The sequence below is a fragment of the Labeo rohita genome, chromosome 19 (genome assembly GCF_022985175.1).
Source record: "Labeo rohita strain BAU-BD-2019 chromosome 19, IGBB_LRoh.1.0, whole genome shotgun sequence".
In the NCBI taxonomy this organism is placed as follows: domain Eukaryota; kingdom Metazoa; phylum Chordata; class Actinopteri; order Cypriniformes; family Cyprinidae; genus Labeo; species Labeo rohita.
This window is the reverse complement of record NC_066887.1, coordinates 23745051-23765851: the sequence shown is the minus strand read 5'-3', so window position 1 is coordinate 23765851 and position 20801 is coordinate 23745051. Positions and strand designations below refer to the sequence as shown.

Sequence of the window (20801 nt, the reverse complement as noted above, 5' to 3'; positions counted from 1 at the left end):
AATTCGGTTGAACTGGTTCACAAATGAGGTCTGAATCTTTCATTCGCGACTCCGAATGAACGATTTGTTCACAACTCAGACTGAATCGGGTTAACGAGTCAACATTATTGATCCAAGATTTTTTTTTTCTTTTTTTCTTTCTTTTTTTCTTGTTTAAAAAAAAAAAAAAAAAAAAAAAAAAAAAAAAAAAACATTTTTATATTAGCGTTACAATAGACTTCAAGTTTTATGCTGCAACAAAACTGGGACCTGAAATTCAATAAACAATGAAAATGCATAGAAATGAAAACCTATAGCGAACAGGTGCCTACATTGTATCGAAACAGTTCGGAGAGATCATTTAGTTATTCATTATAAGAATACAAAAATATTCTATACACATGTTCCGTTATTAATTCAATGCCACAAGAACAAGAGGTATTACATATTTATGATCAAATTAACATTATACCAGAGAAAAAGAAGAAAAGAGAAAGAGGAAGAAAGAAAATTACATACATTTCAATGCTTTCAGAGCATTACAATCTGTTTTCAGTGCATTTTTGTTTGTTCCAAGAGATTTACATATAAAATCATTTATAAAATGGGAACAATTTGGACTACATGAGCCCACTTTTTCTTACGTATGTGGTATTTTTCTAATAAAATAAACAAATGTATAATACGTTGTTCTTTACAATTCAAAATTTTTGTTTTTTGTATAAATTTCTATCATACACTCAATTTTTCTGTTATTATAGAATTCAAAATTCTTCCAAAATAATCGTGAGTAAATACAATGAAAAAATAAAAAAATGTAAAATAGTTTCTTTTTACTGACCACAAAATTCACAGGTATATATATATTAAGATACACACTGCACTAGAGCTAGGATTAAGGTCGATGTGATGACGCAATAACGTAGTGACGCAAAAGAATCACTGAACCGTTTTTGATCCGGCTCTTTGTACTCGATTCGCTAAAGCGAGGCGGACTAGCATAGGCCGTTTTATCTAAAAAGAATGCAAAGCGTATATCCAATCAAAGACTCCTCAGATGCACACGTGACTCAACAGGGAAGTCTATGATGTAGAGTGGACGCTCCTCTGTTTTATTAAAATTATTGCTGAATCGGAATGCCCGACTCTCTCCACACACTGCAAAGGGTCCAAAGAGAAAAAGACGCTGCACAGCACACCTACATCTACAACTGAACAATAAGTCGGTGAGTACATTTTGGTACTTAAACATTACCGTTCATGTAAATACATGAAAACATGTACGGTTTTTTAATGAATGCTAATTTAAATTTTAAATATGTGGGCTACATAGCATTGCTTTAACATCTTATCAATGGTAATCTCCCACAGCAATAGCAATTCAACAGACAGCATGTTTTCAAACTTCACGATATGGTGCACTGACGGATTTTCGCGGGCTAGAGAGGACAAAACACGAGGAATGAAAACATATATTCTAGTTTTCAGCCCTAAAACTTTTTTATTTTTTTTTACAGTAAAACCAAAATAGATATTTAGTCAATAGTAGCAATACATCCTCTTTGCTACAAAATCAGACGCGTGCGCAAATAGGGCGTGAACATTTTGTTCCCTGATTACTCAAGGATAATACATAACTCGCCGAGTTGACAGAATATGTGACCTTGATTTGTGTTAGTTATGCTAGCAGCGATGCAACTGACCTTTTGCACCATTCTTATTTTTATCCCATGAATGCATTCAGTTTATTGTGCTCTTGTGTGACATGAGCAACAAGTAATCATAACACATAATTCATAAACCTTACAATATATATTACAAATCTTTTCTGATGACAGCATTGGTTAATACCAAGCTACCATAGTTGTATCATATTGTTTATATTTGTCAGAACTGATTGTAATATTTTGCCATAAATATACCAAGGTATGTTTTTAAGGAAACTTAATAATGTAATGTATACCAAAAGATGTGTCTTGTAAATCTAAAGACTGCAAAAGCAGAAGATGAGTGTTTTATTTTGCAGTGTCAGGCAGGTAAGATAAAAAAATAACCTGAGGGATAATCACTGTTGCACGGTTAAGATCAGCTGTGGACTACCATTCTCTGGTCGTTATTACTAAAACATTTATCTGGCCTTTATTTGGAAGCGTGCCCCACCAGATGGTTTAAAAAAAACAAGCCAACCACTTCAACTATGGAGGACCTGCAAGACTTTGGTTCCTCTAGTGCAAGTGCTAAGACCATTGCTGCTGAGCTCAGTGAGTACTACTTTTTGTTTTGTTTTCATTGATTTACAATTTAAACTAACAAGTTTTGAAAAGTATCTGCTCGCTTACATTTGAAAACTATGTCTTGCAGAGGATGATTTTTACTCCAAGCTTGTTGATGACTACCTTGGTGCTCATTACGGAGAACTGCTGGAGCTGGATGAAAAGCCCTGGAAGATTCGCATGTTGGTTCAGATTGGGCTGATGAGAGAGGAGCAAGATGTTTCATGGGTTGATTTAATACAGTGGCTCCAAAAGATTGTCCCAATGTTTCAGTCTGCTGATTTCCGAAGCTTGATTGAGAGAAACACCACGACAGCTTTGAGCTTAACCGGAGATGCCAGGGAGAACTTTCTTGAGTCGGATGTTAACTTTGAATTTGTTGGACCTATATGTGATAGTATCGGAATCGGAAGAAGAGATTTACTTGAAATGTCAGACTTTTCTGGTCGTGCAAAATTAACTGCTCTCACAAACGGTTTAATTCTCGAATTGACTAATTTTATTTCACGAGAGAAATTAGACCCGGTCGTCCTGGTGTCCTGGATTCGTAACTTTGAGCCTTTATTTTGTAGTGATGGCAAGATTCAAAGAGCCTACAGGTTCTTACGGTCAAGTCTCAAGAATTTCAGAATACAGTACCGCAACAATCAAAGGAGCCGAAAGAGGAGCCGTGGATTGCTGGATGAATTTCTTCAGAGTCCGTTTGATCTTGCTCCTGAAGCTGATGTTGATGATATTGAATACAGGAGGGTGGCAATGGTCAAAGCACATCTGAAGAAGAAACGCCGCATTTCCAGGCATAAGCCTACCTCTGTGTTTAAGGAGGAAGACGAGCCCTTCGGTATTTCGCAGACAGATGTGACTGAGAAAACTCATCGGGAACCCAAGCAGATTCCCCATGCGGTCAGTGTAAAAAGGGAACAGGTATCACAAAGCCATCAAACACAGACACAGCCACTGGAAGATGCGGAACGAGACGCAAAAACTGACACGGGTGACAATGTAACTCTTCTTGATATTTCTGTGCTGTCCTGGCAAAAGATTGCAGACATTTATGGAGGAAAGAATGACGCTGCCAAGGTGGTTTCAATGGATCTGCTTCAAAATCACTTCTCGGCCATGTTAAAGGAAGACGCTAACCTTAGAACCCTGGATGACAAAGTCAAAGGAAGCACCCATCCACTAGTGCCACCTTTGAATTTCCTGCGTTACATCTGCCAGTTCCTTTTCGAACTTATTGATGTAATTGAACAGCAAATGATGACTTTTGAAAAAGATATCATGAACACCACAGGAGAGAAACTTGGACGTGACAAACACCCCAGATTTCAGAGCTTTCTGAACTTCGATGAGAGCGCTGTGACCCGTTACATTCACATGGCTTCCGAAATGCTGTGTCCAAGCGAGGAGACCAACCCAAATTACCGCAGGCACTGGCTTGCTTTTTGCCTTGAAAGAAAAAACCCTTCCCGGCTGCCTGTTTATAGGTCAAATCGTATCATTAACTACTTTGAAGCAGCTGCTGGACTCATTCACCATCATGAAGATGTTGCTCTGTTTGTTACTGACCTGCAGCTTCTGAACGACAACTCGAATATCCTGTTGGAAAGTGTCAATGCTGACGCAAACGACGAAGCCTTGCAGGCACTGGTCTGTGTGGTTGCTGTTGTCTACCTTAAAGTCTTGGGACCCTTTTGGCAGCTTCTGAAGAGCGATGGAGAATATCCTCTTTTTAGTAGGTACATCCTTTGCTTGTACGAAAAGCTCTTGGAATGGTCGCAAGATGCAAGTTGCCTTTTGCAACCAGAAGCCTTTTTGAATGTCTTCTTACAAGTTCCAATGCAAGAGGGGACTTTCAAAGGAGTGTTCAGATTTTGCCATGATAATGCGGAGAACCAGTTTGGTACTCTGATAAAAGCTTGTTTACAGAGGATGATGAAAGCCCTCGCAGCTGTACTAGAGGACAGTCTTAAAGATTTCCTACCTGGTGGCGAACACTGCAAAGATCTGCCTTCGGATATAGCCATTCAAATGGCAAACTGCACCTTTTCACAGCTGATGGGTGAGTACCCCTTCGGTCATGCGTACCCTTATGAAAAGAACAGGCCTGATAAAACTCTTGGTCGGACAGAGGGTTCCATTGCCAAACATGCAGAAAAAGAACCTGCATCCCAAGAAGCAACAGATGAACCTACATCATCAGTTGTCATGTTATCCCCTTCCAAAACCAGTCAAAAACGCTACTCCATTCTTGATGGAGCAAATCTGAATGCTGCCAAAAAAATTAAGGTGTCTAGATTAAAGCAAAAAGCTCAGGATCACATTTACAGGAAAATGATTGTCGGAGCTGTTTCAAAATTTGGTGGCCCATGTAAAAGCAAGCAAGATGTTGAACGATTGCTCACAAAACTTGAAGGTTCGAGCCATGCGCATATACGCGAGGTCATTCGCTGTGAGCTGAACTACCAAAAGAGCATCTTGGGCTCCAGAGACAAAAAGCTAAACCACATTGGGTTCTCTTTGACTGACATGGTTACTACACTGAAGGACGTCTTGCCAAATGAGAGAATTATAGTCGCATCACCATCTGAAAATGTGTTTGAAGAGACCTGCACTGAAACATCATCCCCAGACCCTCAAAGCACAGCCACTGGTCAGCAAACTCCACAAAGGAGTATTGATATAAAGAATAAAAAGGTTTTTGGCCCTTGTTACAGGAACAACTTTGAGTTTCTCTGATTTTGCTTTAACCTGATGAAAATGTTGAATACATCCAACTTGCATTAGTTTATTGTTGTTGTTTTTTTTTTTCATATATGGTAAAGATCTTTGTTATTTTGTTACTAACAAGCTTGTTAGACTACTACACTTTTATTAGTATTAAAATAGTTAATTAGTTAATTTTTTTTTATATTTTTGTTTTTTACATAAGTTGTATTACACAATAAAAAAGTTTGTAGCAACCTACTTGTCCTGACATTTATTAAATAACAATGTTACTACTACTATCATCAATAATGTCCTGCAACATCTCACATTTTTCTCTGTTGCTTGCCGAGTACTATTCATTTAGGCAGAGCTATTTTAAAATATAAAAACTGGAAATTAAATCAGAAAGCATTTATTTATTTATATATATATATACATACATACATACATACATAGATACATACATACATACACACATATACATATATATATATATATATATATACACACACATACATACATATATTTTAAACAGCAATTACACTTGGTATATATTGTATATTCCATATATCTGTTTGCTGTATATAAGTGAACACTGATAATTTAATACGAGGAAGCAACTTACTTTGACTATTCTATTCTTTCAATACAGCCACAAGATATACAGTTAAAGTCAAAAGTCTACATACACCTTGCAGAATCTGCAAAAATAGTTTACCAAAATAAGAAGGATCATATAAAATGCATGTTATTTTTTATTTAGTACTGACCTGAGTAAGATATTTCACATAAAAGATGATTACATATGTAGTCCAGAAGAGAAAATAATATTTTAATTTATAAAAATTACCCAGTTCAAATGTTTACATACACTTGATTCTTAATACTGTGTTGTTACCTGAATGATCCAAAGCTTTTTTTTTTGTTTAGTGAGTTCAACTGCCTGCTGTTCTTCAGAAAAATCCTTCAGGTCCCACAAATTCTTTGGTTTTTCAACATTTTTAGTGTATTTGAACTTTCCAACGAGTGCGTTTACATGCACCTTCTTAAGCCGATTATGCTTAATGCACATGGTCATATAAACGCGGTAACCCGTTTTTTTTGTTTTGTTTTTTTTTCGTAGTAAGGTCATAAACAGTGTAAAAAGATGAATGTCAAAATCATACAGTCATTGTTGGAAATGGTTCAAATACACAAAAATGCTGAAAAACCAAAAAAATTGTGGGACCTGAAGGATTTTTCTAAAGAACAGCAGGCAGTTTAACTGTTCAGGACAAACAAGGGACTCATGAACAACCATCACTAAACAAACAAAAACAAACAAACAAACAAAAACCAGCTGTAGATCTTTCAAGTAACAATACAGTATTAAGAATCAAGTGTATGTAAACTTTTGAAAAGGGTCATTTTTATAAACTATTATTATTATTATTATTATTCTTTTCTCTTGTAGTCTATATGTAAATGTCTTTTATGAGAAATATATTATTTATTAAAAAATAACATGCATTTCGTATAATCCCTCTTATTTTGGTTAAATAATTAACATATTGCAGATTCTGCAAGGTGTATGTAAACTTTTGACTTTAACTGTACAGTAGGTGTATTATGTGCAAAACATGGATGCTCTAACTCACCTGTGCCCTTTTCTTAGACATATAAATGGCAGATACATGGTGGAATCATGCCATCGTTTCACACATTCTGGTGGCCCTGTTTGGAATGGGCTCATGGATCCCTGTGAACTCATTATGGGTTGAGTTGCCCATTGTTGTAGGTGTTCTACCTGAAGGTAAATAGTGTTTTAAGAACATAACTTGTTTTAATACAACATTAACATATGCCACAGCTGTACCCAATAGATAAAACGTGTCCTTTCTTTACAGGGTGGAACTTGCCAGCCTATCTTTCAGTGCTGATTGCGTTCGGGAATTTGGGTCCAGTGGCTGTGACTTTAACCCACCACTTTGCTCCAGGATGGCTGAATGAACGCAAGGTTATCCACATCATACAAGTGCTAGCGGTGGTTGCAGCTGCATTTCTTGCTCTCTTTTGGTCCCAGGTGGTCACAGTCGCTGGAGAGCCAAGGTCTATCCCGTTCCTGCTGCTTACGTTTATCCTGTCATTTGTCTGCTGCACTTCCAACGTCACCTTCTTACCCTTTATGTTCCGTTACCCTGCGCAATACATCCGAACGTTCTTTGTGGGACAGGGTCTTTGTGCACTGTTTCCCTGTGTGGTTGCTTTGGGCCAGGGTGTAGGGAAACTAGAGTGCATTGAGACGGTCAACGGCACAAAGCCCCGCTATCTCAAAGAGAACTTCCCAGCCCAAAACTTCTTCTGGTTTTTGTGTGTGATGCTGGCAATTTCGGCCCTCTCTTTCCTGGCTCTGACATACAGAGTGATCACCCAGACAGTGGCAGAGGAAGTTCCAAAGACTGAACAGGAAACGGTGAAAATGGAGGAAGAGACACACCCTTTACAAAATGGAGGTTCTCCAGTTTCTGAGGAACAAGTTGAAGTTGAAAAACAAGCACCTGTTGTGGCTTTCTGGACGTCACGCAATATATACCTCCTCCTGTTGCTGGGAATATCCAATGCTTTGACTAACGGTGTGTTGCCGTCCGTGCAGAGTTTCTCCTGTCTGCCTTATGGCACCATGACCTTTCACCTCTCTGTCGTCTTGGGCAACATTGCAAACCCTCTGGCCTGCTTTGTGGCCATGTTTGTCCTACTTAGGTAAGTGAGTTAAAGTTCTTGACGCTTAATGGTCCAGTTAAAGGATTAGTTCAATCCAGAATTAAAATTTTCTGATAATTTACTTGCCCCTGTGTCATCCAAGATGTTCATGTCTTTCTTTCTTCACTCAAAAAGAAATTAAGGTTTTTGAGGAAAACATTTCAGGATTTTTCTCCATATAGTGGACTTCAATGAGGATCAGCGGGTCTAAGCTGCAGTTTCAATGCAGCTTCAAAGGGCTCTACACAATCCCAGCCGAGGAACAAAGGTCTTATCTAGCAAAGCGATTGGTTATTAAAAAAATATAAAAATTTTGAACCCCAAATGCTTATCTTGCACTAGCCCTACATCCATGAAAAACCACGTGTAATGTAGGCGGAAGTACAGACCCAGAGAATGTGCAAAAAAAAGTCAAACGCCCTTTACAAAAATAAAGTAAAACAACAGTGTCGGACGATTATGAAGTTGGGGGAAAAAATGAGATGGAATTTTTCGCCCTGCCCTTTCTTTTTGATCTGGAGTACACAGATGAAGAACTAACCACACGTGACCTTTCCAATGTGATTACTTAATGCATGAAGTTGTAGACATGCATTGCAGAGCTACTGCAAGATGAGCATTTGTGGTTAAAAAGTATAGAAATTTTTATTTTTTTTTTATTTTTTTTGCAAAAATGGCCAATTGTTTTACTATATAAGGCCATTATTCCTCAGCTGGGGCTGTGTAGAGCCCACTGAAACACTTGCAGTCTAAACCTTCAACCTGTTGGCTCCCACTGAAGTTTACTGTACAATTCAAAAGCTCAAAAGTTTACATACACCTTGCACAATCTACTAAATGTAAATTATTTTACCAAAATAAGAGGGATCATACAAAATGCATATTATTATTTTTTATGTAGTATTGACCTGAATAAGATTTTTCACATAAAAGATGTTTACATATAGTTACATATAAGAGTTGAATTTATAATAATGTCCCCGTTCAAAAGTTTCCAGACACTTGATTCTTAATACTGTGATGTTACCTTTATGATTCACAGCTTTTTTTTTCTTCTGAAGCATCAGTGAGTGTTTGAACCTTTTGTAATAGTTGCATATGAGTCCCTCAGTTGTCTTCAGTGTGAAAAGATGGATCTCAAAATCATAGAGTCGTTGTTGGAAAAGGATTCAAATACACAAAAATGCTGAAAAAACAAAGAATTTGTGGGACCTGAAGGATTTTTTTGAAGAACAGCGGGTAGTTTAACTGTTCAGGACAAACAAGGGACTCATGAATAACTATCACTAAACAAAAAAAAAAACACAGCTGTGGATCATTCAGGTAACAACACAGTATTAAGAATCAAGCGTATGTAAACTTTTGAATGGGGTCATTTTTATAAATTCAACTATTATTTTCTCTTGTGGACTATATGTAAATGTCTTTTATGTGAAGTATCTTATTCAGGTTAGTACGAAATTAAAAAATAGCATGCATATTTTGTATTATCCCTCTTATTTTTGGTAAAATATTTAACATTTTGCAGATTCTGCAAGGTGTATGTAAACTTCTGACTTCAACTGTATGGAAAAAAAATTCTGGAATGTTTTCCTCAAAAACCTTAATTTCTTTTCGACTAAAGAAAGAAAGACATGAACATCTTTGTTTGGACATCTCTGAATTAAACAATGCTCATGTACAATTTGTCATATTATTGTATGGTGTAAGGGTTATTAATTTAGTTGAAGTGAAATTGATGTTTTTGTTACAGGTCCAGCATTGGCCTTGGTATGATGTCACTAGGAGGCGGTATTTTTGCTGCCTATCTCATGGCCTTGGCTGCGCTGAGTCCCTGTCCACCACTTTTAGGAAGTCAATCTGGAGTTGCTCTAGTGGTTAGTAACTGTATGTCATTACTGAGTGGAAGAGGAACTAAGAACAAATCTTTCAATTTTGAAAGCGCTGTTTACTTCACCACTGAACTACCACGTGCAAAAGTGGTGCTGTTTAACTGTTTAGTAAATTCGCCCCACTGTGTTCATGATGTTTCATTATCATATAATCTCTAAAGATTTGTAAATAAATAATTAGTGTATAAATAATTTTATTAAACTATATGGACAATATTAGAACCCATTAATTCTCTTTAGGTTTAGTTTATTTAACAGAAGCCTATAATTCTTTCTTCATTCAGATCATATCCTGGATCATCTTCACTGGCTTGTTCTCCTACCTGAAGGTTGTAGTTGGGACTCTGCTTCATGAAGCAGGCCATGCAGCTTTGCTCTGGTGTGGAGTCTTCATCCAGGCCGGTTCTCTTATTGGAGCTCTCTTGATGTTCCCTTTAGTCAGTGTGTATCAGGTCTTCCAGCGAGCCCAGGACTGCACAGACAGCTGCAGTTAATATTACAGAACTCAATTTTACATTCACCCTGTGCCTTTATACAACAGGTATCGCTTTAGGTGTGAATCTAATCAGGTAAAATGATGCCTTCACAGGACATTTCAAGTTAATGTCAATGCAAAAAGAACTCGCACTTGATCACATTGCATATCTTTGAGAATGTAAAGAATATGCAGTTGATATATAGTCACTTTGAATGTGTGTGTGAACACCTTGACCTTAATCTAGATTAAGTGAGAAGCGTTTTCATGCAGTTTTTCATGTTTTCATTCAGAGCGAGTCTGATTTCATAATGGAAAACCTCAGTATCAGCATGTCAGCAATTGTTTAGTCCAGAAATCAAAAGTCAGCAATCTATAACTACAATACACACTATCCAGTGAGTAAAATTATATGCTTCAATGTGTAGTATTATACACAGTATTTTGTTTATTCCCAACAGCAAGCTAGTCATTGTTGATACATGCAAATCAGGTAAGTTTATATTGTTCCTAACTGGAAAAACTATGCTTTCTATGACTCCAAGATGAAATATTTTTTTGGTGACCACAAGCAAAAAATGTTTTTGTTTATCTGCAAACGTTTAGTTTTAATGTATATACAGAGTCTGTCATATCTGCCATGTGTGAAGCTGCCATGTTTTTACCTTTTTGATTTGATTATTTGTGAGGCCAGTATTTTAATTAAGGTTAATGTAATTTTTGCAGCTGCTGTTATCTTGCACTTACTTTTGTTACAATTATCAAAATTGTGTTTTGTGTAATTTTAGGCATTTAGGCATTATACTTTACAAACTGGGCTTAAATCAGATTTACTTTTATGAGAGCTGGAGATTTGTGTTGAGCATTAACTGCATTCCTGATGTCTCTAATTGAAGCCTTTATTTAAACTGTTAATTACTTGATACTTTGTCAATGAAGATGTGACAAGAAAATCTTTATATTTAAAAGGCAATGAGGCTGAAAATATTATATGGCATCTAACTATTATATGCTGTTTTAAATATGTTCATATGCACTTTTTATGTGCTGTTGTAAGATCTCAGAGCTCTGTAAATAAATAAATGGTTCATGTGACAACAGAGAAATGTGGTATAATGTGGTATAAAAACAGTTGTGGAGTTTATTCTTTTAAATAAACAAAAATAAATAAAACTCTAAAAACTGACCTATAAACTATAGAAATATAAACATTAACTACTAGTCCACAAGTCTTTTTTTATTTTTACTGTCGTCGGCAGTTGTATTAAGTCACTTTTTTACTACATTCTTACATAACATTATGGTTATAGTTAAACTTTCACTGAAACTGTGATTGGTCTGCTTAGCAAAGGAAAATTTTGTTGCATGTCCTGCCAGAATGCACGTAAGGAAACAGCTCTTATTAATTATGTTTTTATACAAAAATACAAATCTTAATATCGTAGTTTTAATGAATTTATGATTAATGTTTTTTCTGACTTATATACTGGCATTATAATAAATGATCGACAAATTACACAATTTTGTTTGGTTGGTTTTTTTCCTTGATAAAACATCAACAGACAGGTGCAATGGTTGGCTAGAATAGACACACCCACTCACGCAGAGTATATATACCATTTCTGTCATTGTACGTGACTTTGTCTCCATATGATCAGCCTCAGATCATGTGAGTACCAGTTGTCACATATACCAATCATTTTTCATTTTTTTGTTTTATTATTATTTTTACTTATAAATGTATTTATAAATGCATTTGTCAAACGTTGCATGCTAGGTAATATGTGTGATCAGTATGTTTGTTGATAATTGCGTAATTACGTCTTATATAACCGCACTGTACTTTATAAAAGGGCTGTTTAATATAACATAGGAGACAAAAAGTAAATGGCAGATTAATTGTGCACGTCAATTCACGCCAAGAGGCACACGATGATAACAGTTTTAATCTATTCGAGGCACCGTTTGTTATTCTGCATACTATAACTAAATTATCATATCCATTAACTCTGACGGACACAGAACTAATAATTTATCAATCCATCCACAATGACGATGACAAAAACAGTATATTAAGTAATAGCTGAGCTTTCAGTGGTCACCAAATGACAAATAACTAATAGTAACATACAACAGATGAAACAGTGAAATAATAACTGCATAAACTAAACTGTATTAATTATTCATGTTGCCGAGCAGCATAGCTGGGATGTTGAGCAGGCCAGCTATTACCGTGTTTTCATCCACAGATTCCACAATAGTGCTCAAGTTCATTAAAACACGAAACAAATAATGAAAAAAATTTCAATTTGCGGCTTTTTAAAAGTTCTTATTGTGTTGGATGCATTTTTGGCTTGTAGAAACATCGCTTCTTCATACGTCTTGGGGAAAGAACGCAAACATTTTCGTCTGTTTTCTCTTGAATATATATAACGTTATATATATATATTATTTATATATATATATATATATATATTTTTTTTTAATTTTAGTAATTTTTTTAGGATTCCTTGATGAATAGAAAGATCCAAAGATCAACATTTATCTTAAATAAAAAGCTTTTGTAACATAATACACCATTCGTTCATAATACCATTCAAAAGCTTGTGGTCAGTATGTATATATATTTGAGGGACAAATTATTAGTACTTAGCAAGGATTTTTTAAATTAATCAAAAGTGATGATAAAGACATTTATAATGTTACAAAAGATTTCTATTTCTGATAAATGCTGTTCTTTTGAACTTTCTGTCCATCAAAGAAACCTGAAAAAAAAATCTACTCAGCTATTTTCAACATAATAATAATAATATTAGTTTCTGAGCAAATCAGAATATTAGAATGATTTCTGAAGGATCATGTGAACTGAGTAATTTAATATTTAAATAGAAAAGTTATTTTAAATAATAAAAATATTTCAGAATTTTACAGTTTTGCTGTACTTTGGATCAAATAAATGCAGGCTTGGTGAGCAGAAGAGATTTCTTTAAAAGACATTAAAAATCTTACTGTCCAAAAACTTGACTGGTGTTTATTTATACACTCATTCCTATAGTTAAATATTAAGCGTAAAATTGCAAGCATGATTTTTCTACTTACATAATCCGTAAAAAAATATATAATACACGTGTTAATCACTACATGGTTTATTTTTACTTCATTTTTCATTCATGTTTTTAGACTATTTTAGAGGAACTGCTAATAGTCGAAAGGTGATTAAAAATAAACTTTAAAATATTAATCATGCCCAGTAGTTCATAAAATATACACATTTTCTTTGTACATTCCTATACAATGAAAGCTTAAATTTGTGACAGTTTTACACAAGTCTGGCCAATTTTCATGATCTTAACTAAGGTCCATACAAACCCCCTTGCTAGGTGCACTCTGATTTGTACTTTGATAGGCTTTTTGCAAATAAGCACAATCTTCCTGACTTTGTTCTCAAAATACATTGGCGCGGCATCAAAGTATTAGTAAACACAATGCTCCAGTTACTGCAGATGTTACTGAATAACTTCATATTAGCAGATGTTTCTTATCCAAAATGAAAGTGCACTGACTGAAGGGTCAATCTCCTGGAGCGCCCCTGGATTAAACAACTTGCTCAGCTGAATAAATAAACTTGACAGCACCAAATTTGGAATTTAAAAATAAAGTGTATCATCTCTAATGTCTGTCTTCGAAAGATATTCTCTTGGTTACTAACTGCACTCATCATTTTTTTCCTTTTTGAAGACATTAAGGAAATTTGAGGGCCACTGATTTAAATCACCACGGCCATGTCTATCCTCACCCATGTTTTGGCTGGCCTTTTTGGCATGGGCTCCTGGGTCACCATCTGTGGTTTGTGGGTGGAGCTTCCTCTAATTGTTCCACAGGTACCTGAGGGCTGGTATCTCCCCTCCTACATCTCCGTTATTGTCCAACTGGCCAACGTCGCACCTCTGTTTGTCACATTAATGCACCGCTTCCGCCCAGGAATGCTTAATGAGACTGTGGTTATCTATTTTATTGTTGGTTTTGGAATACTGGCAAGTCTTTTCCTAGCTTTCTTCTGGAGTGAGACCGTAGTGGTGCAAGGTGTAAAGCGCAGCGTTCCTCTCCTGCTCCTCATCTTCTTCATCTCAATAGTGGACTGCACCTCTTCGGTGACATTTCTTCCCTTCATGACGCAGCTCAAAGCGGAGTATCTCATGACGTATTATGTTGGAGAAGGCCTGAGTGGACTTGTTCCAGCTTTAGTGGCGATGGTTCAAGGTGTAGGTGTAATGGAATGCATCAATGCATCTCAAATCCTGAGATCCAACGAAACACATCTTAACAGATCTGAAGGAGACACTAACTATCTCGTGCCAAACTACCAACCAGCTAATTTTTCAGTTGAAGCCTATTTTTTCTTCCTGACGGCTATGATGGTGGTTTGTTTGGTGGCGTTCTTACTTTTGAACTACCATCCTGCTGTGGCTCGAGAGCGTCCCAATAACATAAACGGAAATGGAGATTCTATATCACGCTGGAAACACAAGAAATCTGAACAGAAACCAATGATGCGTTCTCAAAAGTCTAGTCAGAAACCCAGGAGCATGTTTGGGACAGGGATGTACACGTGGATGCAAGTGATGTACATCTACGTTATCCTAGCATGGGTGACCGCTCTGACCAATACCGGTTTGCCATCGGTGCAGTCGTACTCATGTTTACCATATGGAGACCAGGCATATCACTGGTCAGCCACTATGGCGAATGTAGCCAATCCTGTAGCTTGTTTCATCAGCATGTTTTACACCCAAAGGTGAGCTACATCAAGAAAAATAACTATTTCATTTTCTGACTTAACTTACTACTTCTCAACACTTTGTTGCATTTTGAACAGGTCTTTAGTGTTGATGGGAGTTCTCACTTCCATTGGCTCTCTTATTGGAGTTCACATTATGGCCATGGCTGTGTTGAGTCCATGTCCACTGCTAGTTAATGAGACCTCTGGAGCTGTCATTATTGTGAGTATCTGGACCAGTTTGTGTTTATTTCTAATAGAAGATGCTTGATCTATTGTTTCTTTTTGTATATTCACACTGAGTAATCCTGTGTTTTCAGGTGTTGGCGTGGTTCTTTTTTATCTTCACTCTATCGTATGTAAAGGTGATTGTTGCCGTCATCCTACGAGATGAAGGCCACAGCGCTCTTGTGTGGTGTGGAGCTGTAGTGCAGCTGGGCTCAATGTTGGGGGCAGTTACTATGTTTCCTCTGGTCAATATATATGACTTTTTCACCTCAGGTGACCCGTGTAACAGTAGTTGTCTATGAGATACGGGTTCTGTAAATAGTATTCAAATTTATGGTAACACTTTACAATAAGGTGTCATTAGTTAACATTAGTTAATGTATTAACTAACGTGAACGAACAATGAACAATACATTTAATACACTATTTATTAATCATTGTTAATGTTAATTAAATAAAAATATAGTCATTCATAGTTAGTTCACAGTGCATTAACTAATGTTAACAAACACTTGTGATTTTAATAATGCATTATTAAATGCTAAAATTAACATTAAGTAAGAATAATAAATGCTGTAGAAGTATTGTTCATTCTTAGTTCATGTTAACTAATGTTATTCTAAAGTGTTACCAAATTTATTATCATATTATTACTGTTAATTCTTAATTGTGGATCATATGTAAAAAACAAACAAACAAACAAACAACAACAACAACAAAAAAAAGTCAAAAATTTGTTTAAAATTAATATAAAAATATTTGAATTAATGTGAAAAATCTTTTTTAATGTTGATTATTTTGTATACTGTGCAGATGTTTTATTACATATACACTGCCATTTTTTTAATAGTTTTTTTAAAGTAAAACCAAAGCTGCATTTATTTGATCAAAAATGCAGGAAAAAACAGTAATATTGTTAGATATTATTGCAATTTTAAATAACTATTTTTAATATAATTTAAAATTTAAATTAGTTCTGTGATGCAAAGCTGAATTTTCATCGTAATTCTAGTCGTCAATGTCATAATCCTTCAGAAATCAATATAATATGCTGATTTATGATCAATGTTGGAAACTGTTGTGCTGCTTACTGTTTTTTTTTTTTTTGGAACCTGTGATACCTTTTTCAGGATTCTCTGATTAATAGAATAAGAACGGCATTTATTCAAAAAAGAATAACAGTGTAACAATGTAAGTCTTTATTATCACTTTTTTTTTAATCAATTTAACACATCTTTGCTGAATAAAAATATTAATTTACTGAAAAAAATAAAATAAATAAACAGACCCCCAAATTTTGAACAGTAGTGTATACTGTTAAAAAAAGACATTTCTATTTTGAATAAATGTTGTTCTTTTAAAAGTGTCACAGTAATGTATACATATATTAATCAGCACAACAGTTTCCAACATTGATAATAAATCAGCATATTAAATTGAGTTCTGAAGGATCATGTGACACTGAAGACTGGAGTAATGTTGCTGAAAATTCAGCTTTGCGTCACAGGAATAAATTACATTTTAAACAGAAAACCGTTATTTTAAACTGCAATATTGTTTCACAACATTACTGTTTTTTTCTGTTTTTTTAATTAAAAAAATGCAGCCTTGATGAGCAAAAAAAACATCTTTAAGAACATTAAAAATCTTACTGATCCCTTCTGAATGGCAGTGTATTAACAATGTTTGTTAAGTGTTTTATGTTGATTTATTTATTTAATAATTTACATTCTTGTCCATTTTTTGTTTTGAACATCCCTATCATGATTACATTAGAGTATTTTCAATACAAGATTTGCCAGAATCATCAAATGTCCACTAGGAGGCGGTAACGGTCTACAGTGAATATAATTAATTTAGATTGGTCCTCACACAGGAGCAGTTTGACCTGGTGACCTCAGTAAACTACTTTTTTTTGGCTCTTAGAATGTCCTTACATTATTTTTTTTTATCAGCAAAATCTGATAAAATTTATATGAAAATTTATGTGACACATGCACTGGATTTTCTATAAGGATGAAGGTTTAATTTGTCCCCTCAACAATTAGGGTCTGAAATGATAGTTGGGTTTGTACAAATTTTATATATATATATATATATATTTATATATATATATATATATATTTATATATAAGTGCTGTTGTCTTGATGCATATATATAAATATATATATATATATATATACACACACACACACACACATATATGCATCAAGACAACAGCACTTGTTTAGGTTTCTTTCCTTTGAAAAAAAAGTTAATTGTTAATGATTCTACATGAACATATTAACTGCCCTAGTTTCTGTTAAAAAACAACAACTGGAAAACAAGCTCATATTTCTGTAATTTTACCAGTAGAAGAAAAAAAAAACAGCCTTTGCAGGGTGGCCTCTATTGACTTTGACAATGTGGGGCCTTGAAGTTAGAAAGTTTGAGAGCCACTTATATTAGTCTCTTTTCATTATGCTAAGGCACGGATTCTGCAGTCTTATAGATTTATTTCATTTCAATTTTAAGAAAACTCATAGTCTTAAGTCTCCTCTGCTTTTTAACTGCTGATATTCTAATAAACGACTACAGATGACAACAGTCTGGACAGAACCGCCACCATCTTGCTTTAATCCAGCGATGGCAGTATGAAGGGAGAGAGGATAATGGGAGGACGACAGTTAGCCTATACGTATTATGATGTGGAGGGAGTTCAGACTCACTGCTCTTCACTCGACAGGCCAGTTTTCACACAATGATAGCTATGACCGTTAGCGCAGGCCGCTCGTCGTCTTGGCTCTCTAACAATCCTCACCCAGGCAGGCTACTAATAGAGCAGCTATTTCTGGGCACTGGCTTTGATGATCCACCCCACCCTGACTGTGCGTTGTCACCATGGTTGTGTGACCAGGGATTCAAACCCATGGAAAATATTCCTCTCTGCCTGGCAGGTGTCACAGGGTGCTTGGCTCAAAGCCTGGATACAACAGCTGCTTCTACTTTGATCCATTAGTTACTACTCTGGAAGTTCAGCTCTCCTGTGCACATGGGGAAGAGATCTTGCGCATTTTTCACGATTCTGTTTCAGACCATACCGCCGCATTTTTAATGAGCCGTTGTGACTAGGGTTGAAACTAGATCGGTAAAACGGAACATTAGGTCAGGATTTTATACTCCTTAAAAGTTTGGACAAAAGACTTGTCAGATAAATCAAATCCGTTTTTTATTCTCTATGATTTTTAGGAGCAATAAGAAACATCTTGAAGTCTTTCGATGCAAACCTTAACATTAATTATTAGCAGTCTTCTCACGATTATAAGATAGACCGGGGCTAGCTGTCACACTTTTAACTCCAGTGAATATGTGGGCTTATTCTTGAAAGCCAGTTTTATGTGTTCATTTGATTTAGCAACTTAAAAACAAGCTATTTTCTGTGAATGTGCAAGACTGCGATTCATTAGCCGCTATATGTAAATAAGTATAATAACAAAGCGCAGTAAATTGTAAAACAATTTGCGCTAAAAACCAGTGTTTATGAATGCTTGATTAATTAAAATATGATAATAAATACCAGTTTGCAATATCATGCAGCATAAGAGGCCTTTTTTTGTACAGCTCAAATAACCGGAAGTGAATGACACTGCCTCGCACACTGACGTTACAAATGGCTGCTTGCAACCGCTCTTACATTAAAAATAAAGGTTGATGGACACATACCGTAAAGCAGAGCTGTCTAGTCAAGTTCCTAGAAGGCCTAGAAGTCCAAACCTAATTAAACACACCTGAACCAGCCAATCAAGAAGCTTCCAGGTAAGTGTCTTGGAGTAATTTGTAGCTCAGTGAGGTAAATCTTTGCAAAAAGTTGGTCTTTCAGAAGCAGGATAGGATATTCATGCCTTAAAGGTATAGTTTACACAAAATATGAAAATTGCCCCATGACTTACTCACCCTCAAGCCATCGTTAATGTTTATGACCTTCTTCTTTCAGACAAATACAATTATTATTAAATAGTTATATTAAAAATGTCCTGGTTCTTTATAATGGCAGTGAATGGGGTTTAAGATTTCGAAGTCCAATAAAAGTGCATACATCCATCATAAGTGCTCCAAATGGCTCTTGGGGTAAATGCAGACCTTCTGAAGCGAATCAGTGTGTTTTTGTAAGACAAAAAATACTCATATTTAAAACTTTCTCTAACAAAAATGCATCGATTCACTTCAGAAGGCCTTTATTAACCCCCCAGAGTTGTGTGGAGTACTTTTTATGATGGATGGACACAATGTTCTTGGACTTCAAAATCTATTGCAATAATAAAGCTTTGAAGAGCCAAAACATTTTTTAATATAACTCCAATTGTATTTGTCTGAAAGATGAATTAAGATTTATGAATTAAGAATTATGAATTATGATTCATCTTTCAGACAAATACAATTGGAGTTATATTAAAAAATGTTTTGGTTCTTCAAAGCTTTATTATGGCAATAGATTTTGAAGTCCAAGAAAATTGATCTTACACCTAGAATGGCTTAAAGGTAAGTAATTCATGAGGTAATTTTCATTTTTGGGTAAATGATCCTTTTAGAGTCTACAAAAAGTACTACAAACAATAATTATACAAACAATAATTATAGTGTATAGCTGTACATGTGCATTTGTTGCTGAAGCAAAGCAATCTGCTCTTTTCACAGAATTTCATAACCGTTCAACAAACTTACATATTCCCAGAAAAGACGTTTGTGTGAGAAAGAAAGATGAGTCATTTGCCTTATTAGAAGTCAGTGTACCATCAGATTTTGAAAGTAATATGTGACCCTGGAGCACAAAACCATTTGAGATTTATACATCATCTAAAAGCTGAATAAATAAGTTTTCAACTGATGTATGGTTTGTTGGGATAGGACAATATTTAGCTAAGATACAACTGATAATATTTAACTGAGATACAAAAAAAAAAAAAAATTGAAAATCACCTTTAAAGTTGTCCAAATGAAATTCTTAGCAATGCATATTATTTATAAAAAAAAAATAAGTTTTGATATACTGCCCATAGGAAATTTACAAATATCTTTATTTAATATCCTAATGATTTTTGGCATAAAAGAAAAATCGACAATTTTGACCCATACAATGCATTGTTGGCTATTGCTACAAATATACCGTGCTACTTATGACTGGTTTTGTGGTCCAGGGTCACATATGTCATGGTTAAAAAAAAAAAAAAAAAAAAAAACAAAATCACAATACAGTTGCTTTAAACAGTAAAATTCTAAATAATAGATATTTCAAACAAAATCCTTTGGGTAACAAAAAAGCAGTTAATAAATTGTAAATTTAAAAACATTTAAAAACATGTGACAACTTGCTTAACCTGACATTTCAAAATATTGAGGACACCTTTCAGATAAAATCTTCCTTCATCATATATGGCTTAATGTATGTCCATGTGCTTTTATTTTGTTTAATTGTTACCCAACAGCTACAACCCAATAATATTGAAACCTTGCTTTGGAAGATTAAATTCACTGCTATTTAGTCCTCCAAATTAATTTTTTTTAACAAGTTGTTATACAGTATATACCTTTTAGTTACTGAAACAGACATTGTGACAGCCCTAGTACTTTCTATATGTTTATATGCATATTTATACACCATTCAACTACACACTTCTAAAAGAGCCAACAAAGCATGAATTTATTGTGCATATTTTGGTACTGAAATGTAAATGCACCGTAGAAATGTGAC

The 20801-nt window shown here is 35.0% G+C and overlaps 2 protein-coding genes across 3 annotated transcripts; both read left to right on the top strand.

Moving 5' to 3' along the window:
• Positions 1-957: 957 nt before the first annotated feature.
• On the top strand, positions 958-11596 carry slc52a2 (solute carrier family 52 member 2). Of its 2 annotated transcripts, XM_051137201.1 has the most exons (5): positions 962-1205; positions 6616-6753; positions 6848-7700; positions 9454-9577; positions 9877-11596. In XM_051137201.1, exons 2-5 carry the CDS (start codon positions 6624-6626, stop codon positions 10084-10086), a joined length of 1317 nt encoding a protein of 438 aa, XP_050993158.1. In that variant the 5' UTR covers positions 962-1205; positions 6616-6623; the 3' UTR covers positions 10087-11596. The 2 variants fall into 2 exon arrangements, with proteins under 2 accessions (XP_050993157.1, XP_050993158.1); XM_051137200.1 differs by lacking the exons at positions 6616-6753; positions 6848-7700; positions 9454-9577; positions 9877-11596 and adding exons at positions 2130-2240; positions 2341-5630 and having other exon boundaries at positions 958-1205.
• A 71-nt stretch (positions 11597-11667) lies between these two features.
• si:ch73-196l6.5 (riboflavin transporter 2) lies at positions 11668-15993 on the top strand. The gene is made up of 4 exons (XM_051137205.1): positions 11668-11736; positions 13806-14862; positions 14944-15067; positions 15165-15993. Exons 2-4 carry the CDS (start codon positions 13850-13852, stop codon positions 15372-15374), a joined length of 1347 nt encoding a protein of 448 aa, XP_050993162.1. The 5' UTR covers positions 11668-11736; positions 13806-13849; the 3' UTR covers positions 15375-15993.
• The last annotated feature ends 4808 nt before the right edge of the window (positions 15994-20801 follow it).

Coding starts and splice junctions, on each gene's coding strand:
- si:ch73-196l6.5 (XM_051137205.1), top strand. CDS start 13,850: ATGTCTATCCTCACCCATGTTTTGGCTGGCCTTTTTGGCATGGGCTCC. Junction 14,863..14,943: donor AGCATGTTTTACACCCAAAG/GTGAGCTACATC, acceptor CATTTTGAACAG/GTCTTTAGTGTTGATGGGAG. Junction 15,068..15,164: donor CCTCTGGAGCTGTCATTATT/GTGAGTATCTGG, acceptor CTGTGTTTTCAG/GTGTTGGCGTGGTTCTTTTT.
- slc52a2 (XM_051137200.1), top strand. CDS start 2,177: ATGGAGGACCTGCAAGACTTTGGTTCCTCTAGTGCAAGTGCTAAGACC. Junction 2,241..2,340: donor GACCATTGCTGCTGAGCTCA/GTGAGTACTACT, acceptor TATGTCTTGCAG/AGGATGATTTTTACTCCAAG.